Genomic DNA, 19,295 nt, shown 5'->3' on the forward strand with positions numbered 1-19,295 from the left:
AATATAACAGCTTTATCAAGGTAGAATTCACAAAGCATACACTTCACCCATTTGAAGTATACAATTTAACCATGTTTTGTATATTCATAGTTGTACAACAAACACTACAGTCAATTTTAGAACGTATTCATCACCCCAAAAAGCAACGCTGTACCCATTAGCAATCACTTTCCATTCCTCCCAATCCTCTTCCCCCCAGTTCTTGGCATTTCTAATCTATCTGTTCCTTTAGATTTGCCTATTCTTGACATTTCATATAAATAGAATCACACAATATGTAGTCTCTTACGTTTGGCTTTTTTCACGTAGCATAATGTTTCAGGTTAATTCATATTGTAGCATACATCAATATTTGATTCTTTTTATTGATAAATAATATTCCATTGTATAGATATAGCACATTTTGTTTATCTGTTCATCAGTTGATGAACATTTGAGTTGTTTGCACTTTTGATTATTAATAATGCTGCTATGAATATTTATATACAAGTTTTTGTGTGGATGTAAGTTTTTGTTTATCTTGGATCTATACCTAGAGTGGAATTGCTGGGTCATATGGTAACTCTACATTTAATTGTTTGAGGAACTGCCAGACTGTTTTCCAAAGTGACTATCGTTCTACATTTCCACCAGCAGTCTATGAGGGTCCCAATTTCTCCACATCCTTGCCAACATTTGTTATTATCTGACTTTTTGATTCTAGTCATCCTAGTGGGTATGAAGTAGTCTCTTGTGGTTTTTATTTGCATTTCGCTGATATGACTAATGACGTTGAGCACCTTTTCTTGTGCTTATTGGCCATTTGTATATCTTCCTTGGAGAAATGTTTACTCATATCCTTTGCTAATTTTTGATTGGATTGTATTTTTATTATTGAGTTGTAAGAGTTCTTTATATATTCTGGATATAAGTCCCTTATTGTATATATGATTTACAAATATTTTCTACCATTTATTGGGTTGTCTTTTCATTTTCTTGATATATCCTTTGATATTACATGTTAATTCCCTTCCAGAAGGAAGACTATTTAGCTTTCTTTCCTTTTCCTTCTATAAACATGGACACTTCCCTACTTCCCCTCACCCAGTAAGGTTATAACATAATTTTAGTTAGATCAAAATGATTATGACTATCCATGCTACACAGAACTGAGCATGCACAACTTTTTACATTTTTCCCCTAGAATTAATAACTTTTTCTTTGTGTGGTTTACCTTGTACTTTCACTAATTCAAGCATAGATGTTTTCACCAATTATCTAAATATCCTTTCAGTGTATTCTAAATATCCTCTCAGTATTCATTCATTCACTTCAGGTACTCAGTCAGTTTCAACCTCTGGAAGATGTCTCTCCCACGGGTTCCAAACTTTTTCCAATCTGGATTGGTTACATCTCTTTCGCTAGTATACAGCTATGACCCCAGATTTCTCTTCAACATCACTGTTTGTCTTTCCTGTGTTGGATCTCTCTTTTTTTTTTAATATTTGTTTATTTATTTTATTTTTGGCTGCATTGGGTCTTAGTTGTGGCACGCAGGATCCTCCGCTGTGGCGCGCAGGCTCCTTGTTGCAGCACGTGGGCTTCTCTCTAGTTGTGGCCCGCATGGTCAGTAGTTGCAGCGCGTGGGCTTAGTTGCCTCTCAGCATGTGGGATCTTAGTTCCCCGACCAGGGATCCAACTCACGTCCCCTGCATTGGAGGGCAGATTCTTAACCACTGGGCCATCAGGAAAGTCCTGGATCTCTTGTTATTTATATCCCAAGTCTTCCTCTGTTTTGACTTACTCTCTTCTTTTCATGGAGCACATTTTTTAGTAACTTTTTGAGAAAGAGTGAGACTTTATATGTCTGAAATGTTTTATCATTTCCTCATGATTGATTGATAGTTTTGCTGAAAATAGAATTCGTCAGGAAGTAATTTTCCTTCAGAATTTAGGAGGCATTTCCCCACTGTCTTGTAGCTTATAATGTTCCTACTGAGAAGTTGAAACCATTGAGACTCCTGAATTTTGGATATGACTGACATATGTTCCCCCTCCATTCTCTGGAAGCATGTAAGACCTTTTGGTTTCAGCATCTTTAGGAAGTGAAAATAAAAATTAAATAAAATCTCAAATCTTCAGAAAATTTGCAAGTACATTACAAAGAACTTATTTTCCTGAAAATTTTAAGAGTTAGTTGCTGACATGATGCTCTGTCACTCTCAAATACGTTAGTATTTCTTACAACAAGGATATTCTCCTATTCAACCACAGTACACCTTCAAAATAAGGAAATTAACAATGATAATACCATTTAATAACATTAAATCCTCAGACCCCATTCAGGTTTTTCCAATTTTGTCAATAATATCCTTTATTATTATTTTTTAAAATGTATTTATTTTATTTATTTTTGGCTGCATCGGGTCTTAGTTGTGGCATGAGGGATCTTCGTTGAGGCATGCGGGATCTTTTGTTGCGGCACGCAGGCTTCTCTCTAGTTTTGGCATGCAGGCTCCAGGGCACGTGGGCTCTGTAGTTATGGCACGCAGGTTCCAGAGCGTGTGGGCTCTGTAGTTTGCAGCATGCAGGCTCTCTAGTTGAGGCGCGCACGGGCTTAGTTGCCCCACGGCATGTGGGATCTTAGTTCCCTGACCAGGGATCGAACCTGCGTCCCCTGCATTGTAAGGTGGGTTCTTTACCACTAGACCACCAGGGAAGTCTCGCCAATAATGTCCTTTTAGAAAAAGGATTCAGTTAAGAATCAAGCATTGCCTTTAGTTTTTGTGTCTATTTAGTCTTCAGTCATGACCTTGACACTTGAAAATTACGGGTATGTATTTTCTCTCAATTTGGGTTTGTCTGATGTTTCCTCATCATTAGATTCAGGTAACATTTTATTATAGGAAAGAATTAATTATCAGATTATACCCGAGAGCAGTCTCTTTGTTGTCACCTTGTGTAATGTGTAGTATTACACAGTCATACATATTCATGATTTAGTTTCGCTGGCTATAAGAATTAGTAATATGCCATTGACCCTTGAACAACATGAGGTTTAGGGGTGCTGACCCCCTGCAAATTGAAAATCCTCATATAATTTTTGGCCTCCCCCAGACTTAACTGTTGATAGCCTACTGTTGACTGGAGTCCTTACTGATAACATAAACAGCTGATTAATACATATTTTGTATGTTATATGTTTTTATACTGTATTCGTACAATAAAGTAAGCTAGAGAAAAGAAAACGTTATTAAGAAAATCATAAGGAAAATACATCTCCAGTACATATGTGTATTTATTGAAAAAAATCTGCATTTAAGTGGACCCATGCAGTTCAAACCTGTGTTGTTCAAGGGTCAGCTGTACATGTTTTTGCATTAGACTGTTTCTGGTTATATTAAGAAAGGAATATCAATTTAGCCAACTAACTCTCTGGGAAATATCTGTGATTAAAAAACCAGCTTCTGTAATCAGTTTGACTGTCAGATTTTAGAAAAGCCCAGTGGGCTAAGTGTAAGGTAATTCTGTAAACTGAGAATCTGGAATCTTTTTTCCAGTCTAGAAAAGGCAATCTGTAACTAGCTCCATAAGGTTTTTATGGGCCAGTGTTACTTCCCACCCTTTTTAGTTTTGGGGGAATCAGTCATAGTTGTACATTTTTTCCTTAACCAGCACATCTGTCGTTTATGGAGGCTTTTTAAAAAATACTTTCCACACCTGAAACTAACACAACATTGTAAATCAACTATACTCCAATAAAACATTTTAAAAAAAGGAAAAAAAGGAAAAAAATAAAGTAAAAAAAAATACTTTTCAGATGAGATATACTAACTTTTAAGGAAACTTAAGCAATATATTGACTTTATACATAATTCATGAATTTCAGTATTCCTTATACTGTTTCTCAGTTGCTGTTTCCTTAACCATCTGGAGATATATTTTAAATGAGGCTTTTCCTTCGTTTAATATAAGCATGTATATATATCTTAATTAAACATAATATTTACTAAATTAGTTCAGACTTGTGCTGGTTAAATTGCATTATTTGCTTAAGCTTGTGGATGAACTAAATGTTCTTTTGGCTGAATTTTATGATTGGCTTAAACTTCTGAATGAACTAAATGTTCTCTGAAAATTTCCAGTATGGAATTGTTTGCCTAAGATGAATTCTCATATTTTCTCTTTAAGAATATTGATTTTAGAAAATGCATATTTTCTGATCATAAGTATTCATTGAGAATAAAACTTAAATTTATTATTTTAATTAATCCAAATGTCTTTTCTTTTTATGCAGTACTTATAACCTTACAATTTAATGTATTGCATTAAGAATGTTTGTGTTTTCCATTATAAACATCCAAAATACTTCCTGCAACATTTGAAAACTTTGATATCAAAGAATTTTTTTCAAGTTTTTACCCAAGTTTCTTTGCTTTGTTTTGAATAACTTTTAATTTTTTTCCACTGATTTCAGACTGCCATATAGAGTATGTAGTACATGGCTCCTTCTTTAATTAATTCAACAAGTTATTTTACCAAGCATTGTAATGAGTGCTAGGGATACAGTAAGAAGTAAATCTCTAATCCAAAGGAATTTATAATTCATTTTGAGATTTTGGTTAAAAAAAAGCAATTACAGCATAGTATTATCAGGAACTGTAAGGGATCTGATATTCTATCCTACTTGCAAGCTAACAAGTTAGCCTGCCACAGTTTCATAAATGCTGACAGAAGACACAGACTCCTAGATCAGAGAGAAAGGACTTTATACTCACTATAGCAGTATCCAGAGTATCAACATTTTCTTGCACTGATTCCCTAAGCTCCATTTCCCACAGGGCGATGTGAAGAGGGCTAGGTGATACCTGCACATACGGAGTTTTACAAGAGAGAATTGCTGATCTTAGGGAACCTGAATCTTTTATAACGGGCAGTAAGCATATTTGCCTGCTATTATGCAGGGAGGCACCATCTTTATCTTCTGAGACTGTAAGCAAACCTGCCCTTTGCTCTAGAAGGAGACACTATATCTTTCAAGGCTATTCACTATATAAACATCCTGGAAAAGTCTGTCCAGAACAAAGGCAGTCAGTGCCTTTGCTCATAAGATGTGCAAAAATGCAAAAGGCCAGTAGAGAATTGTCTCCCAGTTCTCCACAAAGAAACTCTTTCTCTTCCTGGCTTTAAGAAGCAAGCTGTTAAGAGACTGTATTAGTGTTCTATTGCTGCATAACAAATGACCTCAACTATAGCAGCTTAAAACTACACATATTTATTATCTCACAGTTTCTGTCAGTTAGGAGTCTATGCATATCTTAGCTTGGTTCTCTGCTTAGGGTCTTACAAACTGCAGTTAAGGTGTCATTCAGGGCTGGATACTCATCTGGAGTACTCACCTAGGGAAGGGTCTGCCTCTCTGCTCATGTGGTATGGGCAACACTTAGTACCTTGCAGCTGTAAGATTCATTGCAGTTTACTTTTTCAAAGCCATTAAGGTAGGAAGAGATTGGAAGGAGAGACAGAGAAAGAAGAAACAGGAAATCACTAGTGATATAAGAGGTTAAGAGAGTACCTGTGTAAATATAGTAAGACAACTCCTCCACAGCAGGATTTCTCAAACTTGGCACTATTGACATGTTGGGATGGATAATTCTTTTACTGTTCTGTGCGTTCTAAAATGTTTAGCAGTATTCATAGCTTCTACCCACTAGATGCCAGTAGAATCCAATTGTTATACCCAATTGTTACAGCCAGAAATGTATTCAGGCATTACAACAGTGAACACCCATGTGATGACCACTCAGTTAAGGAACAGATATTGCCAGTACTTCAGAATTCCCCTTCTGTTCCTTCCTGTTCATTATTCTCTACCTCCCTCCAAAAAGAAACCACTTTTTATTATAAATTACTTTTTTGTTTTCCTTTATAACTTAGTTTTACCTGTTATTATCTGGCTTCTTCTATCCAACATTGTGTTTGTAAGATTTAGTCATGTTGCATGTAGCTATAGCTTATTTATTTCCATTGCTATATAGTATTCCACTGTATGAGTATGCCATTATTCAGTTCACTGTTGTTGGACTTCTGAGTTGTTGGCAGGTTTTGGCAATTAGAAATAACACTGCTTAATCATTTTATACCTGCTTAATAAAATTTTGAACATATTTTTATTGGGTACATAGGAATGGAACTTCTGAGTCTTGAGGTGTATCTTCAACTTTAGTTGAACTTTTGGCAAACATGATGTTTGCCAAAATGTTTTTCAAAATGATTGTACTAATTTACAGTCCCATCAGGAGGGTATGAGAAGTCCCATTGCTCTTATCCAAAACCTGATATTGTCAGTTTAAAAATCTAGCCATAGTGGTTGGTAGATAGTAGTATTTCATTGTGGTTTTTTTTTTTTTTAATTTATTTATTTATTTATTTATGGCTGTGTCGGGTCTTCGTTTCTGTGCAAGGGCTTTCTCTAGTTGTGGCAAGCGGGGGCCACTCTTCATCGCGGTGTGCGGGCCTCTCACTGTCGCGGCCTCTCTTGTTGCGGAGCACAGGCTCCAGTCGCACGGGCTCAGCAATTGTGGCTCATGGGCCTAGCTGCTCTGCGGCATGTGGGATCTTCCCAGACCAGGGCTCGAACCCGTGTCCCCTGCATTGGCAGGCAGATTCTCAACCACTGCGCCACCAGGGAAGCCCCTCATTGTGGTTTTAATTTGCATTTTCCTGTTAATGAGGTTGAACACCCTTTCATATGTATATTGACCATTTGACTATCTTCTTTTGTGAAGGTCTTGCCCATTTTTCTATTGAGTTATCATCTTTTTTGATTTGTAGAGCTGTTTATAGAAGCCCTTCATTGCTTCTGTGTTGCGAATATCTTCTCCCACTTTGTAATTGGCTTTTTTTGCTCAGTATTGTGGAGTAGGCATTGTTGGTGTGCCACCCGCATCTCCTTGGTATTCACTTTCGTGTATGGAAGGCTTCTCACTGCAAGCAAGCAGTAACTTTCTGCCTGAGGACTTTCTCTGGCCACAGGAGAGACTAGAGAGTAATCAGGGAGTTGCTGACCCACTGATAGGTCTTGACGAATACTGAACTGAAGTTGGTGAATAAATGCCCCATTTTCCTTACCTCTGGAAGTAGTTTCTGAAGCTTACTTTACACCATCTCTGAGAGGTCTCCAGCAGGATTGAGCCACGGTACCATACACTGGTAACCGGATCATCATTACATCCTATATTGATGTTCTTCCCTTGCTTTCTTACTTCCCCACTCTCTTGCCAATACTTCCTGGAATTACTTTTCAAATAAATTATTTGGTTTCTAAAAATTGGTTTTTGGAGAACCTATCCTGCATCAGTGGTGTCTTTTGATGAATAGAAATTCTTTTTTTATGATTCATTATTTTGTATATATTATGAAACAGTCACCACAGTAAGTCTAGTTAACATCCATCCCCATGCATAGTTCTAAATTTTTTTCTCGTGATGAGGACTTTAAGACCTACACTCTGAGTAACTTTCAAATATGCAATACAGTGTCATTAACTATAGTCACCATGCCATATATTACATCCCCACGACTTATTTATTTTATAGCTGGAAGTTTGTACCTTTTGACCTTCTTCTCCCATTTTGCCTCTCCCCCACATCCTAACTCTGGCAACCACCAATCTGTTCCCTGTATTTATGAGTTTGGTTTTTTGTTTGTTTTTAGATCCATGTACAAGTGAGATCATGTGGTATTTGTCTCTGTCTGACTTATTAGAAGTCTTTAATTTAAATGTAGTCTAGTTTATTTCTTTCCTTTATAGTTAGTGTTTGTGGTATCCTGCTTAAGAAGTCTTTACCTACCCCAGTGTCTTGATTGTACCCATGGGATTTTAATTTATGGAGATCACTGAGTGATGACATGGAGAGGCTAATGCCATTTTTTTTTTAAAGGAATTCCTTTATTTTTATTATTTATTTACTTATTTATTTTTGGTTGTGTTGGGTCTTTGTTTCTGTGCAAGGGCTTTCTCTAGTCGTGGCAAGCGGAGGCCACTCTTCATTGCGGTGCACGGGCCTCTCACTATCGTGGCCTCTCTTGTTGCGGAGCACAAGCTCCAGACACGCAGGCTCAGTAGCTGTGGCTCACGGGCCTAGTTGCTCCGCGGCATGTGGGATCTTCCCAGACCAGGGCTCGAACCCGTGTCCCCTGCATTGGCAGGCAGATTCTCAACCACTGCGCCACCACGGAAGCCCAGCTAATGCCATTTAAAGGCTATATATATATATTTTTTTTTAAATCTAAATTTATTTATTTATTTATTTTTGGCTGCATTGCCTCTTTGTTGCTGTGCGCAGGCTTTCTCTAGTTGCGGTGAGCGGGGGCTACTCTTTGTTGTGGTGCATGGGCTTCTCATTGCAGTGGCTTCTCTTGTTGTGGAGCACAGGCTCAGTAGTTGTGGCACATGGACTTAGTTGCTCCGCGGCATGTGGAATCTTCCCGGACCAGGGCTCGAACCCATGTCCTCTGTGTTGGCAGGCGGGTTCTTAACCACTGCACCACCAGGGAAGTCCAAAGGATATTCTTATTACTTGCAATTCCTGAGAGAAAGAAGTACGTCATGCAGAATCACATGGGGAGGTACCAGGATTACTCAGGAGGTGGAGGACTGGGGGAAAAATATTGCAAAACCCTAAATTACTGCAGTAGTAGGAACTTGTTAGGTGAAAACGTCCCCTATTTGGTAAGAAGCGAAACACATATGGTGGGATTTGTGGTTGGAGTATTTGTAATGTGATTTTTGTGTGCCCACAAAAACCAGACCATGGGGGAGATGTAAACAACTTGGCCATTAGTTTGAACCTGTGATTAATGTGTGCCAAATCATCAATTATGAAACTTATAGAAGTTTGGTTAGAATATCCAAGGTAATGAGAGTATTCTTCTTTGTTATATTCCAGATGCTTTATTGTTTTATGTTTAGATCTACAGTCCACCTGGAATTGATATTTGTATGTGGTGTGAAGAAGGGGCCATATTTAATTTTTTGTTGTACAGATTCATGATCGTATTGGTACCATTTATGGAGAAGACTTTCCTTTGCCTACTGCTCCACAGTCAACCTTTGTCATAAATCAAGTGACCATATATGATTTTCTTTCTAGACTCTATTCTATACCATTGGTCTCTCTGTCTGCCCTTGTGCTGATACCACAGTTTCTTAATTACTCTATTATAAGTTGATATTCATTAGTCTTTCCATGCTGCTCTTCTTCAAGAGTATCTTGGCTATTTTTGGAAGATGTTCTTCTTTGGTAATAGTGATGATAATTGTCTTATGTTTGGTGAATTTTATTTATTTTTAGTCTTCCATTTAGTTTCAGTGATTCATTATAAGAGAGCATGAGATAACTTGTTTTGGGGCTAACAACATTCATTTGAGTATTTCTTCTAAATTGATCCATATAGTCTTGGAAAAGTCCAGGTATTGTGCAATGGGGATATAGGTTAGGAGGCTTCAAAGAGAAATTTCTCATAGCAATACAAGCTTACCTCAGGAAACAAGAAAAATCTCAAATAAACAACCTAATGTTACACCTAAAGCAACTAGAGAAAGAAGAACAAACAAAACCCAAAGTTAATGGAAGGAAAGAAATCATAAAGATCAGAGCAGAAATAAATGAAATAGAGACTAAAAAAACAGAAAAGATCAACAAAACTAAAAGCCGGTTCTTTGAAAAGATAAACAAAATTGATAAATCTTTAGCCAGACTCATCAAGAAAAAAAGCGAGAGGGCTCAAATCAATAAAATTAGAAATGAAAAAGAAGTTACAACTGACACCACAGAAATAAAAAGGGCCATAAGAGATTACTACAAGCAACTATATGCCAATAAAATGGACAACCTAGAAGAAATGGACAAATTTTTAGAAAGATACAATCTTCCAAGACTGTACCAGCAAGAAGTAGAAAACATGAACAAACAAGTTACAAGTACTGAAATTGAATCTGAGGTTAAAAAACTCCCCTCAAACAAAAGTCCAGGACCAGATGGCTTCACAGGGGAATTCTGTCAAACATTTAGAGAAGAGTTAACACCTGTCCTTCTGAAACTATTCCAAAAAATTTCAGAGGAAGGAACACTTCCAAACTCATTCTATAAAGCCACCATCACCCTGATATCAAAACCAGACAACGATACCATAAAGAAAAAATTACAGGCCAGTATCACTGATGAACGTAGATGCAAAAATCCTCAACAAATTTCTAGCAAACCAAATCCAACAATACATTAAAAGGATCATACACCATATTCAAGTGGGATTTATCCCAGGGATGCAAGGATTTTTCAATATCCACCAATCAATCAGTATGAGACACCACATTAACAAAATGAAGAATAAAAACCATGTGATCATCTCAATAGATGCAGAAAAAGCTTTTGATAAAATTCAACATCCATTTATGATAAAAACTCTCCAGAAAGTGGGCATAGAGAGAACCTACCTCAACATATTATAAAGGCCATATATGACAAATCCACAGCTAACATCATACTCATTGGTGAAAAGCTGAAAGCATTTCCTCTAAGATCAGGAACAAGACAAGGATGCCAACTCTCGCCACTTCTATTCAACATCATTTTGGAAGTCCTATCCATGGCAATCAGAGAAGAAAAGGAATCCAAATTGGAAAAGAAGAAGTAAAACTGTCACTCTTTGCAGATGACATGATAGCAGACATAGAAAATCCTGAAGATACTAGAGCTCATCAATGAATTTGTTAAAGTTGTAGGATACAGAAGTAGTACACAGAAATCTGTTGCATTTCTATACACTAACAATGAAAGTTCAGAAAGAGAAATTAAGGAAACAGTCCTATTTACCATCACATCAGAAAGGATAAAATACCAGGAATAAACCTTTCTAAGGAGGCAACGGACCTGTACTCCCAAAACTATGAGACACTGATGAAAGAAACTGAAGATGACACAAACAGATGGAAAGATATCCATGTTCTTGGATTGGAAAAATCAGTATTGTCAAAATGACTATACTACCCAAGGCAATCTACAGATTCAGTGCAATCCCTATCATATTACCAATGGCATTTTTCACAGAACTAGAACAAAATTTTTAAAATTTTGTATGGAAACACAAAAGACCCTGAATAGCCAAAGCAATCTTGAGAAAGAAAAGTGGAGGTGGAGGAATCAGGTCCCCTGACTTCAGACTGTACTACAAAGCTACAGTAATCAAAACAGTGTGGTACTGGTACAAAAACAGAGATATATAGATAAATGGAACAAGATAGAAAGCCCAGAGATAAACCCACGCACTTATGGTCAATTAATCTATGACAGAGGAGGCAGGAATATGTAATGCACAAAAGACAGTCTCTTCAATAAGTGGTGCTGGGAAAACTGGACACCTACATGTAAAAGAATGAAATTAGAACCTTCTCTAACACCATACAGAAAATAAACTCAAAATGGATTAAAGACCTAAGTGTAAGACCAGGTACTATAAAACTGTTAGAGGAAAACATAGGCAGAACACACTTTGACATAAATCACAGCAGTATCTTTTTGGATCCATCTCCTAGAGTAATGGAAGTAAAACCAAAAATAAATAAATGGGACCTAATTAAATTTAAAAGTTTTTGTGCAGTAAAGGGAACCATAAAAAAAGAAAAAAGACAACTTACAGAATGGGAGAAAAATATTTGCAAATGATGCGACTGACAAGGGATTAATCTCCAAAATATACAAACAGCTCATACAGCTCAATATCAAAAAACAAACAGCCCAATCAAAAAATGGGCAGAATGAGACTTCCCTGGTGGTCCAGTGGTTAAGAATTCACCTTGCAATGCAGGGGATGCCGGTTCGATCCCTGGTCAGGGAACTAAGATCCCACACGCTGCAGGGCAACTAAGCTTGCACTCCACAACTAGAGAGCCCGTGTGCCGCAACTACAGAGCCCATGCTCTCTGGAGCCCATGTGCCACAACTACAGAGCCCACGTGCTCTGGAGCCCGCATGCCACAACTAGAGAGAAGCCTGCGCACTGCGATGAAGAACCTGCATGCTGCAACGAAATATCCTGCATGCCGCAACTAACACCCAACAGAGGCTAAATAAATATTTTTTTAAAAAATGGGCAGAAGATCTAAAAAGGCATTTTCTCAAAGAAGACATACAGATGGCCAAAAAGCACATGAACATTGCTAATTACTAGAGAAATGGAAATGAAAACTTCAGTGAGGTATCACCTCACACCAGTCAGAATGGCCATGATTAAAAAGTCTACAAATAATAAATGCTGGAGAGGGTGTGGAGGAAAGGGAACCCTCCTACACAGTTGGTGGGAATGTAAATTGGTACAGCCACTATGGAGAACAGTATGGTGGTTCCTTAAAAAACTAAAAATAGAGCTACCATATGATCCTGCAATCCTACTACTAGGCATATATCTGGAGAAAAACAATTCAAAAAGATACATGCACCAAGGGACTTCCCTGGTGGTGCAGTGGTTAAGAATCCGCCTGCCAGTGCAGAGGACATGGGTTTGAGCCCTGGTCCGGGAAGATCCCACATGCCACAGAGCAACTAAGCCCGTGCGCCACAACTACTGAGCCTGCGCTCTAGAGCCTGCAAGCCACAACTACTGAAGCCCGCGCACCTAGAGCCCATGCTTCGCAACAAGATAAGCCACCACAATGAGAAGCCCACACACCGCAACAAAGAGTAACCCCTACTCACTGCAGCTAGGGAGAGACCACGTGCAGCAACGAAGACCCAGTGCAGCCAAAAATAAATAAATAAATTTATTAAAGAAAAAAAAAAACAGTATCCAAGGCATGGAAGCAACCTAAGTGTCCATTGACAGATGAATGGATAAAGAAGATGTCATGTATACCCACACAGACACACACACACACACACACAATGGAATAATAGCCATAAAAAAGAATGAAATTACGCCGTTTGCAACAACATGGATGGACCTAGAGATTATCAAGATAAGTGAAGTAAGCGAGACAGAGAAAGAAAAATACCATATGATATCGCTTATGTGGAATCCAAAGAATGACACAACGAACTTATTTACAAAACAGAAATGGACTCACAAACATAGAAAACAAACTTGTGGTTACTAAGTGGGAGAGGGGGAGGGATAAATTAGGAGTTTGGGATTAAAATATACACATTACTATATATAAAATAGAAAACCAGCAAGGGCCTACTATATAGCACACGGAAGTATACTCAATATCTTGTAATAACCTATAATGGAAGAGAATGTAAAAAAAGAATATGTATTACATATTATTTAATCTTTATATATTCTTGATATATTTATATATATGTAAAACTGAACCACTTTGCTGTACACTTGAAACTAATACAACATTGTAAATCAACTATTTCAATAAAAATAACAAAACAGCTCTATATCAAGCACATTATGTCGTAATTGTAATATCCTAAAACTCCTTGTCAGTATTGGTAAATTAGTCCATTCACAAACATTCCTCATTTCCCCAGGTTTAGTACCACTGTTTGGCTTTGGAGATGGTATGATTTGATTTTTTAAAAACTTATTTATAAAATTTAGAATGTTGATGTTGCTTTATTTTGAAAAACTATAAATAGTTTGGACCGCTGGAATTATGAAAATTGTTTTACTTGCGTAAACAGGAACCGATGAGGGAAATTCATGTTCTATAACTATCTGGGAGGTTTGGATTCAGTTTTTCAAGTATCATCCATTTATCAGTGTCTTTTCTGCCGTTTAAAATTAATCTTAGTCTCTTAGTGCTGGTCAGTATTAAATTGTATCTCCTATTGCTACTGTAGGTTAAGCTGGACACAAAGGGTTTTATATAGAAATGAAAGTTGGATACAGTGAGGTGAACTCTTCTCACTGTCAGACTTACAGGAGACTAGTGCATTAGGCTTATCATGATGGGTCTGTAATTTGTAACCATTGTCTAGGCTGTTATCCTGCCTAGGTTGATAAATAAAAATGTATGGGAAATGTAAGTGTAGAATGTTCAAGAGGAAAACCCATTAATGTGTTAAATATTTATGGTGTCCACATTTGGATTTTTATCTTAATAGGTTAATGCAGCTGAATCAAAGATAACAAATTTAATATACCTAAAACATACCTTGGAACTCGTGGATCCTTTAAAGGTAATTTTTATGTGTATATGTTGTTTAAACATGTCTAGCATCAGCTTTTTTAAACTTTTTGTTTTGAAAAAATTTCATGCAGTAAGTTGCGAGAATAGTATAATGAATTCCCATATTCTCTCTCTTTCCACACACAGCACACACACATATTATTGTCCTTATTATTACCTTACTGAACCATTTGAGAATAAGTTGCAGTACCTAAATGCTAGAGTGCATATCTCCTAAGAACAAAGATGTTCTCTTGCATAACCACAATATGATTTAAAAATTCAGGATATTTAACGTTGGTAAAATACTGTTAAGTTGACCCTTGAACAACATAGGGGTCAGGGACACCAACCCTGCATGCAGTGGAAATTCTGCATATAACTTATTGTTGGCCCTTTGAATATTCAGTTCCTCCACATCCGCAGTTTCTCTGTATCTGCAGTTCCATATCTGCAGATTCAACTAACCGCAGATCATGTAGTACTGTGGTATTTATTGTACTATTGAAAAAAATCCACCCATAACTGGACCCTCACAGTTCAAACCCGTGTTGTTCAAGGATCAACTGTATATTATATATAGCCTATATTCACATTTTTCCAGTTGTCCTAATACTGTTCTTTATGGTATTTTTTTTTTTTTTCCTGGTACATGATCCAGTCAAGGACCATGCATTGTATTTAATGTCATGGTTTCTTTACACTTTTTTAAAGTGAAAAGTTTCTCAGCCTTTCTTTGCCTTTTGTGATACTGACATCTTGAAGAGTATAGGGTCAGTTTTTTTTTTTAATATCTTTATTGGAATATAATTGCTTTCCAGTGTTGTGTTAGCTGCTGTTGTGCAACAAAGTGTATCAGCTACAAGTATACATATTTCCCCATATCCCCTCCCTCTTGCGCCTCCCTCCCACCCTCCCTATCTCACCCCTCGAGGGGGTCGCAAAGCACGAAGCTGATCTCCCTGTGCTATGCAGCAGCTTCCCACTAGCCATCCCTTTTACACTTGGTGGTGTATATATGTCAGTGCTGCTCTCTCACTTCGTCCCAGCTTCCCCTTCCCCCTCTCTGTCCTCAAGTCCATTCTCTACATCTGCACCTTTATTCCTGCCCTGCCTCTAGTTTCATCAGTACCGTTTATTTAGATCCCATACATGTGTGTTAGCATACGAGATTTCTTTTTTTCTTACTAACTTACGTCACTCTGTATGACACTCTAGGTCCATCCACCTCAGTACACATAACTCAATTTCGCTCCTTTTTATGGCTGAGTAATATTCTGTTGTATATATGTGCCACATCTTCTTTATCCATTCATGTGTTGATGGACATTTAGCTTGCTTCCATGTCCTGGCAATTGTAAACAATGCTGCAGTGAACCTTGTGGTACATGTATCGTTTTGAATTATGGTTTTCTCAGGGTATATGCCCAGTAGTGAGATTGCTGGGTCATATGGTAATTCTATTTTTAGTTCTCTAAGGAACCTCCATATTGTCCTCCATAGTGGCTGTATCAATTTACATTCCCACCAACAGTGTAGGAGGAAACCCTTTTCTCCACACCCTCTCCAGCATTTATTGCTGGTACATTTTTTGATGATGACCATTGTGACCAGTGTGAGGAGATACCTCATTGTGGTTGTTTGCATTTCTCTAATGATTAGTGATGTTGAGCATCTTTTCATGTGTGTCTTGGCAATCTGTATGTCTTCTTTGGAGAAATGTCTATTTAGTCTTCTGCTCATTTTTGGATTAGGTTGTTTGTTTTTTTGATATTGAGCTACAGAGCTGCTTGTGTATTTTGGAGATTAATCCTTTGTCAGTTGCTTCGTTTGCAAATATTTTCTCCCATTCTGAGGGTTGTCTTTTTATCTTGTTTATGGTTTCCTTTGCTGTGCAAAAGTTTGAACTTTAATTAGGTCCCATTTGTTTACTTTTGATTTTATTTCCATTATTCCAGGAGGTGGGTCAAAAAAGATCTTGCTGTGATTTATGTCATAGAGTGTTCTGCCTATGTTTTCCTCTCAGAGTTTTATAGTATCTGGCCTTACATTTAGGTCTTTAATCCATTTTGAGTTTATTTTTGTGTATGGTGTTATGGAGTGTTCTAATTTCATTCTTTTACATGTAGCTGTCCGCTTTTCCTAGCTCCACTTATTGAAGAGGCTGTCTTTTCTACATTGTATATTCTTGCCTCCTTGGTCAAAGATAAGGTGACTATATGTGCGTGGGTTTATCTCTGGGCTTTCTGTCCTGTTCCATTGATCTATATTTCTGTTTTGTGCCAGTACCATACTGTCTTGATTACTATAGCTTTGTAGTATATCTGAAGTCAGGGAGCCTGATTCCTCCAGTTCCGTTTTTCTTTCTCAAGGTTGCTTTTCGAGGTCTTTTGTGTTTCCATACAAATTGTCAAATTTTTTGTTCTAGTTCTGTGAAAAATACCATTGGTAATTTGATAAGGATTGCACTGAATCTGTAGATGCTTTGGGTAATATAGTCACTTTCACAATGTTGATTCTTCCAATCCAAGAACATGGTATATCTTTCCATCTGTTTGTATCGTCTTTGATTTCTTTCATCAGTGTCTTATAGTTTTCTACATACAAGTCTTTGGCCTCCTTAGGTAAGTTTATTCCTCGGTATTTTATGTTTTTGTTGCAATGGTAAATGGGAGTGTTTCCTTGATTTCTCTTTCTGATTTTTTGTTGTTAGTGTATAGGAATGCAAGAGATTTCTGTGCATTAATTTTGTATCCTGCTAGTTTACCAAATTCATTGATTAGCTCTAGTAGTTTTCTGGTGGCATCTTTAGGATTTTCTATGTATAGTATCATGTCATCTGTAAACAGTGACAGTTTCACTTCTTCTCTTCCTACTTGGATTCATTTCATTTCTTTTTCTTCTCTGACTGCCGTGGCTAAAACTTCCAAAACTATGTTGAATAATAGTGGTGAGAGTGGGCAACCTTGTCTTGTTCCTGATCTTAGAGGAAATGCTTTCAGTTTTTCACCATTGAGAATGATGTTGGCTGTAGGTTTAGTCATATGGCTTTTATTATGTTGAGGTAGGTTCCCTCTATGCCCACTTTTTGGAGAGTTTTTATCGTAAATGGGTGTTGAATGTTGTCAGAAGCTTTTTCTGCATCTATTGAGATTATCATGGTTTATATACTTCAGTTTCTTAATATGGTGTATCACATTGATTGATTTGCATATATTGAAGAATCCTTGCATTCCTGGGATAAACCCCACTTGATCATGGTGTATGATCCTTTTAACGTGCTGTTGGATTCTGTTTGCTGGTATTTTGTTGAGGAGTTTTGCATCTATGTTCGTCAGTGATATTGGCCTGTTGTTTTCTCTCTTTGTGATATCTTTGTCTGGTTTTGGTATCAGGGTGATGGTGGCCTCATAGAATGAGTTTAGGAGTGTTCCTCCCTCTGCTATATTTTGGGAGAGTTTGAGAAGGATAAGTGTTAGCTCTTCTCTAAATGTTTGATAGAATTCACCTTTGAAGCCATTTGGCCCTGGACTTCTGCTTGTTGGAAGATTGTTAATCACAGTTTCAATTTCAGTGCTTGTGATTGGTCTGTTCATGTTTTCTATTTCTTCCTGGTTCAATCCTGAAAAAGTATAACCATACTTTTGTAAGAATTTGTCCATTTCTTCCAGGTTGTCCCTTTTATTGGCATATAGTTGCTTGTAGTACTCTCTCAGGATCCTTTGTATTTCTGCAGTGTCAGTAGTTGCTTGTCCTTTTTCATTTCTAATTCTGTTGATTTGAGTCTTCTCCCTTTTTTTTCTGATGAGTCTGGCTAATGGTTTATCAATTTTGTTTATCTTCTCAAAGAACCAGCTTTTACTTTTATTGATCTTTGCTACTGTTTCCTTCATTTCTTTTTATTTGTATCTTATCTGGTCTTTATGATTTCTTTCCGTCTGCTAACTTTGAGTTGTTTTGTTCCTCTTTCTCTAATTGCTTTAGGTGTAAGGTTAGGTTGTTTGTTTGAGATTTTTCTTGTTTCTTAAGGTAGGATTGTGTTGCTATAAAATTCCCTCTTAGAACAGCTTTTGCTGCATCCCATAGGTTTTGGGTCATTGTGTTTTCATTGTCATTTGTTTCCAGGTATTTTTTGATTTCCTCTTTGATTTCTTCAGTGATCTCTTGGTTGTTTAGTAGCGTATTGCTTAGCCTCCATGTGTTTGTATTTTTTACAGATTTTTTTCCTGTAATTGATATCTAGTCTCATAGCGTTGTGGTTGGAAAAGATACTTGATACGATTTCAGTTTTCTTAAATTTACCAAGGCTTGATTTGTGACCCAAGATATGGTCTATCCTGGAGAATGTTCCATGAGCACTTGAGAAGAAAGTGTATTCTATTGTTTTTGGATGGAATATCCTATAAATATCAATTAAGTCCATCATGTTTAATGTGTCATTTAAAGCTTGTGTTTCCTTATTTATTTTCTGTTTGGATGATCTGTTGATTGGTGTAAGTGGGGTGTTAAAGTCACCTACTATTGTTGTGTTACTGTTGATTTCCCCTTTTATGGCTGTTTGCGTTTGCCTTACGTATCGAGGTGCTCCTATGTTGGGTGCATACATATTTACAATTGTTATATCTTCTTCTTGGATTGATCCCTTGATCATTATGTAGTGTCCTTCCTTGTCTCTTGTAATAGTCTTTATTTTAATTTTATTTTGTCTGATATGACTATTGCTACTCCAGCTTTCTTTTGTTTTCCATTTGCATGGAATATCTTTTTCCATCCCCTTACTTTCAGTCTGTATGTGTCCCTTGTTCTGAAGTGGTCTCTTGTAGACAGCATATATATGGGTCTCGTTTTTGTATCCGTTCAGCCAGTCTGGGTCCCTTGGTTGGGGCATTTAATCCATTTACATTTAAGATAATTATTGAAATGTATGTTCCTATTACATTATCTTAATTGTTTTGGGTTTGTTTTTGTAAGTCGTTTCCTCCTCTTGTGTTTCCTGCCTAGAGAAGTTCCTTTAGCATTTGTTGTAAAGCTGGTTTGGTAGTGCTGAATTCTCTTAGCTTTTGCTTGTCTGTAAAGCTTTTGATTTCTCTGTCGAATCTGAATGTGATCCTTGCTGGGTAGAGTAATCTTGGTT

General features: G+C 37.1%; 1 protein-coding gene across 4 annotated transcripts in view; it reads left to right on the forward strand.

Moving 5' to 3' along the window:
• The window catches only part of MSH4 (mutS homolog 4), a 147,392-nt gene that overhangs the window by 27,305 nt on the left and 100,792 nt on the right, over positions 1-19,295 (forward strand). For all 4 annotated transcript variants that reach the window (XM_068538025.1, XM_068538024.1, XM_068538022.1 and 1 more), the window contains exon 8: positions 14,097-14,171. In XM_068538025.1, the coding sequence (XP_068394126.1) occupies positions 14,097-14,171 (75 nt within the window). The remainder of the gene's footprint in view (positions 1-14,096; positions 14,172-19,295) is intronic.

The sequence above is a fragment of the Eschrichtius robustus genome, chromosome 3, assembly GCF_028021215.1.
Source record: "Eschrichtius robustus isolate mEscRob2 chromosome 3, mEscRob2.pri, whole genome shotgun sequence".
Classification (NCBI taxonomy): domain Eukaryota; kingdom Metazoa; phylum Chordata; class Mammalia; order Artiodactyla; family Eschrichtiidae; genus Eschrichtius; species Eschrichtius robustus.